General features: G+C 44.0%; 1 protein-coding gene across 1 annotated transcript; it reads right to left on the bottom strand.

Moving 5' to 3' along the window:
* Positions 1-2218: 2218 nt before the first annotated feature.
* Positions 2219-9461, bottom strand: LOC137890113 (zinc finger protein 148-like). The gene is made up of 7 exons (XM_068734214.1): positions 9308-9461; positions 6361-6767; positions 5070-5195; positions 4865-4988; positions 4600-4683; positions 4385-4503; positions 2219-4287 (listed from the first exon to the last, which is right to left on the bottom strand). Exons 2-7 carry the CDS (start codon positions 6742-6744, stop codon positions 2659-2661), a joined length of 2466 nt encoding a protein of 821 aa, XP_068590315.1. The 5' UTR covers positions 6745-6767; positions 9308-9461; the 3' UTR covers positions 2219-2658.
* Between the last annotated feature and the right edge of the window lie 3260 nt (positions 9462-12721).

Genomic DNA, 12721 nt, shown 5'->3' with positions numbered 1-12721 from the left:
TTACACAAAACATTTTTTCTCGAGCTTATACAAGGACACTTATGGCCAGGTTACTGACAATAGTTAATTAAAAAAAAAAGAGGAAAGAATAGCGTAGTACTGCTGAGACTTCTTCTGCATTGGAAGTTACATAATTGAATTTAAAACCTCTCATTGATTCAATTCACGGGACACAATTAACCCAAGCAGACGCGCTCATCCGCACTGTGCTTTCAAACGGGTCGCCAGAAAAACATCGCAACCACAACACTTGTTTTTGTGTCATACTCCACCCAAAAGGAATCTTAACGGACACGAATTCAAGCCGACCACAGCTGTTGAGGTTAAACACTTGATAATAAAAAATAAAAATACAGATTTCAGGTTGAGTATTACTTTAAACCCAAATGAACATTTTCTTGGGGTGGGTGGGTGGGTGGGGGTTCATTACCAACAGTTTTATACAGTAAATCCCATCATAATGCACAATCAACTGCATTAACTTACAAAGAAAATAACCGATATTCACGTCATCAATGAAAAGGTAAAAGTGTAAATTGTCTTCTGATAACAGAGGTGATATATATATATATATACATACACAAAGCTCAGAGTGAACTGGATTCATTGAGTGTAATAAATGCTGGAAAACTAATTCATGTGCCTTCCACTGACAAAAAAAAAAAAGTGTCTCTCTCACAAGACCTCAGAGTTCTCCTCCGAACATAAAAAATATGTAACGTATTTACAGCAGGGTATCTTCTGTACATTCTAGTGGGAATGTTCGACGAGGGGAAACAAAATAAAAGCGTCTGATGATTAACGCGGGTGCTGTCTGTCCCTGATTGTCCGGAGAAGTGTAACAAGAGGGAGTTTAACATCGATCGTCCGACCCAATTTGACGGCGCCTATAAAAACAGTGTTCAACACGGTAGCACCTAAAACATGACCGCGCACGGAAGTCACTGATGAGACCTCGCGCCAACGCAACACACGTCTAGTCTCGATGTAGGGATCGAGACTAGACGTGTGAAACGCTCACATGCTGCACGGTCGACGAACGAACGCTTCTTCCTTCCAACCACAGGTAATAGTTTGAGAATTAAACTCTAAAAAAATAATAATAAAAATACCATGGGCAAAAATTAAATAACGCTCCCAGACTTCAACATATTACAGACTGAACAGATCGATAGCTTATGTGTTTGCTGTTATTGTGCAAGTGGAATTAGTAGCCTTGGAGCACCGACTAAGAAGAAAGTGAAGTACATAAAACAGGAATGAGAAAAAGGAAAGCCTGGAATAAAAGAAATTAAAAGAAAGAAAGGCACATTTGCAAAACTAATTAAAGTGGGAAAAACCAAGTTTTTTTCGTAATATAGCCTTAATAAAACTTTGAGTTTCAATCCAATACAAGTGGGTCTAATCGCATCGTTGGTTTTCCCCCAAAACCCGTGCGACTGCGAGGAAGAACAATCAACAAGTACTGTGACGCTGTGGCTGCAATCTGCAACTAACCCAAATCTGAGCGTACGCACTACATTCCCCGTAGTGAAAGGTTGTGCAACTTGTGCAAAAAAAAATGTAAGCACAATCCTCGTAAGTAATTTCATTACAACTCGCTTATACTGCTGAAGGAAAAAATAATGATGACTCGCCAACCATTACATGCTATTCGATACCTAAATCCTAAATGTTTTTTTTTTTTTTTCGGCCTGTGCCGCATTTAAGTACGGGCCAAGAAAGTTCATCAACAAAAAAAGGGAATACATTAATTCATTAGTTATTAAGTATTACATGGTTTGTTTTTTTTTGGCCATCACACCAACCAAATTAGGCCCAATCTGTGCACGGAGAACAAACTAGATTCCTCATCGGAGGAATACAATCGTCCCCTACAGACATCACGAGGACACGCTGATCTCAGGTGACCGTAAAGTGACTTAAAGTGAAGAATCCATTATGATCTCATCATGGTAGAAACGTTAACAGGAGTGACAACGCTGGAATAAGAAGGTTCTAGGAGTGGACTTCAATATAACCAGATAAACAGCAAGGGGAGGTAGCTACAGTAAGAGCAAAAAGGCATATATATATATATATATATATATATATATATATATATATATATATATATATATATATATATATATATATATATATATATATATATATATGTGTGTGTATATATATATATATATATATATATATACACATACACACATATATATAAATAGGGCCTATGTTTCAATAAGTGGAAATATTGCATTAAGCAGCAAGAGTGACTTGATCATTTTTGTGCAAGGCAAACTGATTGAGCGAACGTTAATGAGAGAATACTTCACGTTACCTCTTGCATTAAACTTTGGTCGCTTAATCTGTCAACGTGAACATTCTGGGGCAAGAAATAGATCCGTGCACGGTTACAAGTGTTTTCGTTGGGGTTTTTTTAGGGGGAATGCTAATTACGATGATATGCATTTTTCAGTATTTCCATTTTTATGAGGTTGCGTTAAACCAAAAAAAAAAATTAAAAAAAATTAAATCACACGAAATGCTTTGAGAAAGAGCACATAGTTGCAATGGGACTTTTTTTTTTTTTTTTTTTGGCAAAACAGGAAACATGAGATAAAGTGCCGCTGAAATTATGAACAGAAATGAATTCCTCACCGCTCCCCTTCAGCCAAAGGTTTCACTGGATGAAACGTCCGGGGAGGAGTTCAGTTGAGACCTGGTCTCAGTGACTCTGACCGAGGGGAACTCTGAGAAGTCTGTGCTGTGTCCCCGGAGACTCAATTGTCCATTGGCAACAGTAAACAGCGAGGAGGATCCGGATCTTGACGTCTGGAAATGAGATTTGAAGTTCTGATCGAAGGAGCTTATTTGAAACGTCTGCAGGATGCCTTGTGAAGAGTCTGTCTTTTTGGAGGGCGAGACCTGCTCCAGGAAGTCCTCCTCGGCTGGGGACACGGCGGAGGGAGGGGTGGTCTCGTCGCCTGAAAACGAAAACGAGTGCTGGGAGTCCCCGACCAGCAGTCCAAAGTTGGGTTTCTCCAACGTGGACCTCAGCGGAGAGCTCATCCCTGATTTGAACCTGCTGGGGGAAGGAAACTGTTTCTCGGTGGAGAACAGAGGTTGTCCCGCTAAGGTGGGGTTTTCGGAGACAAGGCTGAGGCTCTGGCTGGTCAGGTAGCTGTCGTTCTGGCTGGTCCTCTCCAACGCCTGCTGGAGGAACTTGGAGTACTCTTGCAAGAGGCTGACCTTCTCGGTAGCCGGCTGAGCCTGGGCGCTGGAGGCTCCGAGACTCTCCACGGGGCTGCTGTCCGAAACGTCGGAGGAGTTTATGGATATGCTCGACGTCACCTCGGTGTCGGCCACGCTGAAAGAAATGTCCGATTGCCCGTTGGCCTTGTTGGAGTAGTGATCCAACAGCGTCTGAAGAACCTCGTCCGGCAACACGCTCTTGTCGTGCGTCGCTTTAATCTCGGCGCTGACGGGCTGCGGCTCCAGAATGGTGGCGGGGACGGTCTCGTCGATAACCGCCGACGCCACAGTTTGCGTAACAGGCGGCTGAGAAGAAATGCTGCTCGCGTTCAGGCCGTAATCCCGACTGTTGTTGGCCATCGCGGCCTGAAGGTACCGCTTCTTTTTGAGAAACTGCATGGCGTCGTCGTAGTTTGTGCTGCTAGCTGCCGGCTTCGTCGGTCCTCCTTGAAGAGCTTCGACCGACTCGAGGTCCGCGTTGCTCTCCACTTCTAAAAGGCCCTGCTTGTCCACGATCTCAAAGGTGTACTGCGTGACCTTCGTAGTTTCCTCAAAGGAAGACAGAGTGGACAGGCAGGGAAGAGTTTGTTCACCGGACTGCTTGAGACTCCTCTTGGGGACCTTCTTCAGGACTAGTTTGGGAGGAGTCGTGTCTTCCGATGACACGTCGCCCTCCTGGTGTTGAACAGCCGCTTCTTCAGGAAGTTCCCCGGAGTACTCCGCGATCACGTACTCGTGTTTGACTTTGGAGGACACGGCGTAGAGAGGTAGACCTTCGAGTTTATTCTGTCCCTGCTCCTCCTTCTCCTCCTCCGTCTCCAGGACGGTGACGACGGTGTGCCCGTCGGAAGCTCCTGAACTCTTGTCTGCACACTTTTGCCGCTTTTTCTTGGGCAGTGAACACTCTTTGGCAAGAAACGGGAGGCCCAAAGAATCTGCTTCACGCAAAGGCCCAACTTTACCCGCCGCCTTGTTGGTCTTTCTCTCTCTGTTCTCGTGACACATTCGTCTGTGCTTTAAAACCCGGTCTGTCCTGGAGAAGTACTGTGGACAGAAGACAGAAACATGAGCACCAATTCAGATTGTATTCTAATATCCGATTCACCACCGTGGTCGACTGTCGCGTTGCTTCCACGCATACCTGGTGACAGTAGTCACACTGGTAAGGCTTCTCTCCACTGTGAGTCCTCTTGTGTCTCTCCATGTGGTACTTCTGGATGAACCTCATCCCACACTCATCACAGCGAAACGGCTTCTCACCTAAACAATATAAAAGGAAGAGAGGAAAAGACTCACTTTAGAGTGAAATGAAACAAAAATAAAAGTGCGTACCAATTGCATGTATTCTCCGCTCACCAGTGTGGATCTTCTCGTGTCTCTGGAGGAGATATTTCTGAATGAAGCGCATATCACACTGGCTGCACTGAAATGGCTTCTCGCCTGGAGAGAGAGAGAGTTACAAACGTCAGTATATAAATGACAATATAGACACTTTATTTCATATGATGCTATTTAATTTAGCATTGCCCTTCTTTTCATCCACTGTCAAGACATGATGTCCGATTCCAAAGCAGGAAATGAAAACGACGGCACTTTAAAGCGTGACTTAAGTAATTCCTACCGGTGTGGATGAAGACGTGCCTCTGTAGATGGTAGTTGGTTCTGAAGGCAGCATTACAGTGAACACAGACGTGACACTTGGGGTTCTGTAAGCCCAACGATTCTTCGTCATTGATGTTGAGAATCTGCACCAGCAAAAAGACACATCAGTATCTGATTCTTACAGTTGTCACTAACTGTCACAACAGATCAAAATGAACTTGCACCTTTGCTGGTGAACGCTGCTTCCTCTTTTTCTTCTTGGGACAAACCATCAGGTCCTTCACTGCTTTTTTGTCCTTCTTTATCTGGACCGGGGCCTCAGACGGCTTCATTTCTTGCTTGATGCTCAACTGTAAAAGATAGGAAAGACATTTAATACGGCACATGACCTGCTTCAGAGCCCACTCACTACTCCGGAACGTATCAGGGTCAGGCAGGCGCAGTAGGGCAAGTAGAGGATAACCAACCAATGTGAAGGGACAGCTTCTCCTCTACAATTTAAAGGTGATACATACGAGATTGGGAGCTTTCCTGTTGCCTCTAAACGGCTCTCAACATGGCGACGGTTGAGCGGGGGGGGGGGGGGGGGGGGGGGCTCGCGGCTAACGGTGCTAACAGCGCAGACAACGGCAACAGTGCTGACGGAGCCAACAGTGTTTTCCTGAAGGGGAACAGGAGGGTGGGTGCTACACTTCCCATGGCGCCGTCAGCTGTAGCCGCCGTAGCGCAGAGCGGCCGGCCCAGCTATGTCAACGATGCAAGGAGAAGCAGCGACTCTATTCTCTGCTCATGTCTTTGCATAGTAAACAGCCGTTTGCTGCTGTATTAACGCTCTAAATATCCAAATTTAGCACCTTTTTAAGAGGACAGCCGATGTGGTTCTAGCATCCTCCGAGGGTGACCGTGTTCCGAGATTCAACAAATCATTTTGGAGAGTACAATGTGTTCCTTACTGACGGAGAGAACGGCCAAAACTATGTAAATAACGTCAACGTTGTAATAAACAGGGATTACGCCGCCCTAAGCCTGACTCTGTGGATCGGTTTGGGTTATCCCCGATGTTTACATGTACTGTCTCGTCATTCTTTTGTAATGCAAAATATTTAAAAAGCGCCAAACATTTCAGCTAATCTGTGAAGGCTCCTGACTTTTTTTTTTAAGTGCGAAACCAGGTACACAAAAGGGAGAGAGGTGATCCCTCTCAACGACATATCATCCTTCACCTTTACTGTGGAGGGGGAGGGCAAGCTTTCCACTTCTAATATTCCTGTTATACACTTTCATATCGCTGTCCTTAAAATGTTTCTTTGGCATTATTTTGCAACGCATCTCTGAACCGGCTCATGAGTGTACAGCAGTAAATATGTTTCATATATTAAGGTAAATTGTGAGTGTTGGGGGAACCGATGTCTCATCACAAACATTCACTCACAACAAGTCTCACTCTAATGACATGGACACCATAAGTATGATCTTATTAATGCACGATCTACTTCTTAACTGGCATGAACTCACTGGCATGTGAAGCAAGCAGGGCAACTTATTGGTGAGTTTTAGGGGGAAATGCACTCCCACCTCGCCTCCTCCCTCCTCCTCTTCTCCTCCTCCTCCTCTACCATTCTTTGTCATCTCCTCCTGCATCATCAGCTGCTCTGGAGGCACCAGGTCATGTGTGACCAGTGAGCTCCCGGTCAAGTCCTCGTCTTCGTCTTCATCGTCGTCGTCGTCGTCGTCGACGTCATCATCCTCGGCCAACAGAGGGTGGTTTGCCAGCGATCGTTCCCCCAGTGTCATCACCACCAGTCCTCCTCCACTGCCGAGCCCAACTCTCCCTCCTCCGTCTATTCCTCCACTGCTGCATTTCAGCAGCATGCCCTCCAACTTGTCCTCAGTGTTCATCTTACATAGAGTAGTTCTTAGGTCTGTGAAACAAAAAGAAAAGAAATAGACGGATGACTGGACAACGGCGGCAAGCTAAATACCAAACATACTCACTGCAGGTTTGTTTTGTTTACTGGACATCGTGAGGAAGGAGGATGTGAAATCACACACAAGTGACGCAACAAAAAACAACTTGAGTCCAAAACATATTTCCATTGTGACTCTTGATGGGAAGATAGCAACGTGACTAACGAGGGCGGTGAGCTTACACTTCTAAGTTACCCATAAGCTGTGACTTCCTTAGTTAAAATTGTGATGGTTTCTTATTATTGTAATGTGCAATGGTTGCTTATTATTGTAATGTGCAATGATTGCTTATTCTAATGTGCAATGATTGCTTATTATTCTGAAGTGCAATGGTTGCTTATTATTCTAATGTGCAATGGTTGCTTATTATTCTGAAGTGCAATGGTTGCTTATTATTCTGAAGTGCAATGATTGCTTATTATTCTAATGTGCAATGGTTGCTTATTATTCTAATGTGCAATGGTTGCATATTATTCTAATGTGCAATGGTTGCTTATTATTCTAATGTGCAATGGTTGCTTATTATTCTAATGTGCAATGGTTGCTTATTATTCTGAAGTGCAATGGTTGCTTATTATTCTAATGTGCAATGGTTGCATATTATTCTAATGTGCAATGGTTGCATATTATTTTAATGTGCAATGGTTGCTTATTATTCTGAAGTGCAATGGTTGCTTATTATTCTAATGTGCAATGGTTGCTTATTATTCTAATGTGCAATGGTTGCATATTATTCTAATGTGCAATGGTTGCTTATTATTCTAATGTGCAATGGTTGCATATTATTCTTGGTTAGGATGAGTTTCTCCAACCCTGTGAAGGTGGGTTTTAAGATACTGTTGCTATAAATATGACGTATATTCTAGTCTCAGTAGGTTTCATTCAACTATGTATTACACGTAATAATACCACATATAGGGCTATGTGACTTTCTATCTTCCAAAACATCAAGACTTTTGATCCACCTCTGTTGCACAAAGTATCACTCTTCTCAGTCATGTGTCAACTTTTGAACCTGGGTCAGCTGTTGCTCTGAGATCTCATCTTAACGTTGCAAGATGTACTATACAGTGTAAAGTGACAGTAAGCACCGTGGAACAGCTCAAAAGAGTTGAACATGAATTGAAATAATGGTTTTCTAAGTTTGTAACGGTTAACGTTTATGTACTTTACTTAGGACCCAGGTAGATTTAAAAAATATATTTATATATTTCTTTCAAATGTCAACGTTGACAACCTGATACTGTCAGAACCGAAAGACTGTCGTTAGTTAGAAAACCAGCTGTACATGTTGCTGCAACATTACACTGGTGTTACACTTCAGCAAGACCTAATTTGTTAACTGGCAATCACTTGATCTTAAACGGCAACGCTAACGTTAGCTAACGTAGTACTTGTGGGACCTTTTGATAACACGTAGCTGATAGATTATATATATATATATATATATATATATATATATATATATATATATATATATAAATATAAATAGACCTTCCACAGGAGACAATAATAAATAAGTATCTGTCTTACACATACACACATACACCAACTACCACTGAGTCCCATATGTAAACACACTCACTGTGGTTAAGTGGGTTAAGTCTGTTGCTAGCCAGCTAGCTAGCCGCGCTTGTCAACGCTGCTACATCAGATTTAGCTTAAAGTAGTTAAAAGTGCTGAAGAAACGAAGGAAGAGAAGCGGAAGTGCCCTCAAAAATAAAGCTCGTTCGCCACTTGACTCTGAAAACACACTGCGGACAAAGCGAATACGCTTAAGTCTGCATAATATAATACAAGTTGTTCATAGAAACATGTGGATACTGCCGCTATACTTGTGATGTACAAAATCAACAAAATAAATTAAGAGTCCTGATTACAAACCGCTCACATTGGCAATATTTCGGATGAAGGTCAATTTACAACCATTACGGAGTTACGTTTTTTTTTCTTACAGTCCAGGCCAATTCTGCAAAATCGTTGTCATACCTGCCTTGTGTGATAAAACACTCCAACAAGCGCATCGCTAAACGCTTTACTCTGAAGGCTGTGACCGGAAGTTCCACTTTACGTGCATCCGCTTGACAAACGTCTACGGCCTGTTTGCAGCTAGTTAGCTAGCTGCTAGCAACTTGCTGCACACATTGGTCCGTCTTGTGTTTTTGTTGTGAACAGTAGACACCGCATCCGCGTAACACTACACGTGCAGCATTCAATAATACATTCTAGCTCGCATCAAGCGACATACATGGCACAAAACACAACTTTCGTTTGCGAGTTTCGCCAAACTTGTCAGCGGGGGCTACTTCGGTTTTTTGGCGCTAGCGCCTCAAGCTTCCTCAGCCACTCCGCTCAATAGGCCGCAATGTTATTGACGGCTAGTGAAGCTAACGTTCGCTAACTAGCTAGCCCGCTACGAAGACAAGCAAGAACGTACGTCTCAATGGCGCACAAGTGATATGTGAACTGTTAAAGCTGCATTGTTTCTCCTTACCTGCTGTGCGTCTTAAAGCCGTTTAGCTGTCATGATTGTTATGCAAGACTACAGTGTAACGATGGTGTGCGGAATAGTCAAATACACCATCACATTTCACGAGGGCTTGGATTCTTTTTTTTTTCTTCTTTTTTTTTTTTTTTTTTTAACATTTGTCGCCATCTAGTGGTGAACATCGGTTGGTGAGGAACAGTGCGCTCCTCACCATGTTCTCTTACGCTTTAGTTGGGCGACCTACTTCTATCGGCTAAAAATGATCTTCAATAATCATGTCTTAATGCATATTTTGGTCTTTTTTATCATATTTGTTTTGCTTCTTTGAAATAGGCCACTCACAAAAAAAAAATTCTATAATTATTCTAATTCTATAATATAAGCGATAATTAATTATATGAATAGCTTGTAGACTATAGTGGATACGACATGTGGTCATCTGATAGAATCCATGCCGACACGGATATTATTGGGTTAGAGGCTACATGAAAAATCCCTTTCATGCAGTCATGTCTGGCCTACATGTGATGGGGCGTTTGTATGCCTATCTCCGGATGGTTACAATACAGTCTACTCATTTGGCATATTCTCTTGCCTGAATTAAACTACGAAAGTACAATTTTGCTCACTGAAAGTGATCATTGTAACCCACAAAAGTGCCATTGAGGTTGTGCATATAAAGCAGATGTTCCTTCCAAAAAAAAAAAAAGCCAACATCTAACAGCCTTTTCAAATATGACCGTGTCACATTTAATAGTGTATCTCCTGCATTGCAGCTGATTTAATGCTACGACTTTACACGCAATTTCCAGTCCATCTGTCCTTTCTTTAAGGGATTATCGTGGGATTAGTTCTTTTTGAAAGGTTGCGTTAAGGAAATAATACATAAGTAGCAACCTTATAAGGATTGTTTTATGCAAATTAGCAGTTAAGCAAGTGCAACCGGGTTCAATGCAATAACCATCTGGATTCATCTAGTTATCCTTCGACTTTGACACAAAAAGGGATGTTGAGGGTCGTTATAAAATGATAGCCTGTCATGCCAAGTCCCCCCCCCCCCCTCCCACACACACACACACACACACACACACACACACACACACACACACACACACACACACACACGCACACACACTTCGCCGTGAGGAATACTAATCAACCTGTTCACCGTCAAGTGCAGTTCCTTGGCGCACAACTTCCCCATTCTGTGTCTGTCTCTGTTGGATTTAATCCAACAAACCTCCACCTGCTGAATAGTATCGCTTTTTTTCGCAACGTTCTTTGAACAGACCGCGACAGTTATCACTCCGGTCTCCCCCCTGTCTCTGTCTCTGTCTCTGTCTCTGTCTCTGTCTCTGTCTCTTCTGACGTGCGAATTGCAGCCGGAGAGAGTGGATCTGGGGACAGACAGCCCACGCCTGCGCCGCTTCTAGCAAGGGAAGCCCCCACGCGTTGCGCGCCCGGATCGCCGGTAGAAATTCGCGTCGCAGAGTGCGTGTGCATGTGCGTCAGGCTCTAGATGTGTGTGTTCGCGCACGACAAAAACCCCTGGTTCCGTCCTCAACAGTTGCTACCGGAGCGGCGGAGAGGAGAGGTGGAGAGCGAGAGAGATAGCAGACTGAGGACGGACGGACGGACGCGGAGCCCCACGCCGCTCTGCCCGGCTCTGCTCCTGACATGCAGTCGTTCATCTCTCCGGTGACCAAGGCCATCCTAGTAGCGCTCTTCATCTTCGCCATACTCCTCATCCTCTATGTGATCCTTTGGTACATTTGCAGGGACGTGGACTGCGACCACGGCATTTGAGGATTCCAAACGGGAATAACGGGAATTTCACAATGGGGCGCACAGGGGAGCCCGCAGAGCCCAGGGTCATCCCGTAAGTCTGCTGCCTTCCTTTTGTCTTGTTTTTCTTGATGTGCCTGTTTAGGTTGTCTGTGAATGCACGCGTGTGTGTGTGTGTACACGCGCGCTTTCCTTGTCGTGCGTAATGTTAAATGCGCTCTGGTTAGAAGGCAGGTGATGACCGAAGTGCGTCTCACTGGCACCCGGTATCCCAAACCATGAATGAGCAGAAGCCCCACATTTCTTTAACTTGACAGCGATCGTCTATCAACAGCCCGCCGGCGTGTGTGCTACAGTCCCGCTGTCGCAACTGAACAGTGAATTCTCAAGGTGATACAATGTCATCAAGAGAATATCGAACTGGTGTCGAAACAGGGAGACGGTGCGGGCGCGCGCGTGTGTGGGCTCTCAATTAATCAAGTAGGAAGATCGCCGGAGACATTGCGGTAAACAGCGTGTGTGTCCCTTAAGGTCAAGACCATACAGTGTTTACATCAGGTTGCCATATTGTTTTGCCACCCCCCCCCCCCCCCCCCCCCCCCCCCCCCTCACTCTCTGCCGCCTTCGGTACATCTGCAGCATTAGTTCACGTTCAGTTCATCTTAGTCTCTGAGGAGGCTCCCACGTTGGCATTTTACATCCAACGAGATAACGGGATTATCTCTATTGGCTCCTGTGCGTCTTATTCCTATAATCGCTTTTTGTGCCATGTTTTTTGGCTCCTTATCGTGAATACGGCGCTAATGCTTTTACGCACGGTACATTTCGATTCCCCATGACATCAGTGAGCTTGGTTACAATGCTTTGTCCAGTCTTAGTTTAAAAGATGCTCTGACATGTAGGCTACTCTCTCTCTCTCTCTCTCTCTCTCTCTCTCTCTCTCTCTCTCTCTCTCTCTCTCTCTCTCTCTCACACACACACACACACACACACACACACACACACAGGCACACAGACATTGGCCACGCTTAATGAAGGACTTCTCAATATTGCAGGCACGTTGGCCCCCAGTGCCTACATGCTGTCACATGGTCCACAGAGCTATTAAACATGTGAGATATGATAAGGTGCCATTTTTCATCTGGGTCTCAAAGCATTTAGTTTTTCATCCCCGGTAAACGCAGAACCAGGGAAATTAACACATTTTGCACATTCTAAAATGGATAATGTGAAGGACAAACCAAGGACATGTTTGCTTTATAAATGTTTTTTTTGGTGACATTTGAGCAGGCGGATGAATAACAACACTCAGTTCTTTAATGTCTTAATTTGCACAGAAGAGTTTCTTTATAAATTGCATTTATTTTACACATCTTTGATGGTCGAGGATGGCGTGACTCGATCCCTTGTAAAATATTGAATGTTGAATAATATTCGCTGACCGCAGCTCACACTGTAGTTTAGCCACATGTTTTTTTATGGAACACCACGTCCCTATCTTCCCACCTCAAACACCCCAGAGGATTTAAAGAGCCGAGCGTCTCCCCTCACGCGCAGAGAAAGTGAAGGCTTACATTTTTTTTTTTTTTTTTTTAAAACCTTCTTATTTTGAGCTACGGGCACCATAATATTTAA

The sequence above is a fragment of the Cebidichthys violaceus genome, unplaced genomic scaffold (assembly GCF_023349555.1).
Source record: "Cebidichthys violaceus isolate CVI_PGR_0920_01 unplaced genomic scaffold, fCebVio1.0.p SCAF_61, whole genome shotgun sequence".
NCBI classification, from domain to species: domain Eukaryota; kingdom Metazoa; phylum Chordata; class Actinopteri; order Perciformes; family Stichaeidae; genus Cebidichthys; species Cebidichthys violaceus.
This window is presented reverse-complemented; position numbering and strand designations above follow the sequence as displayed.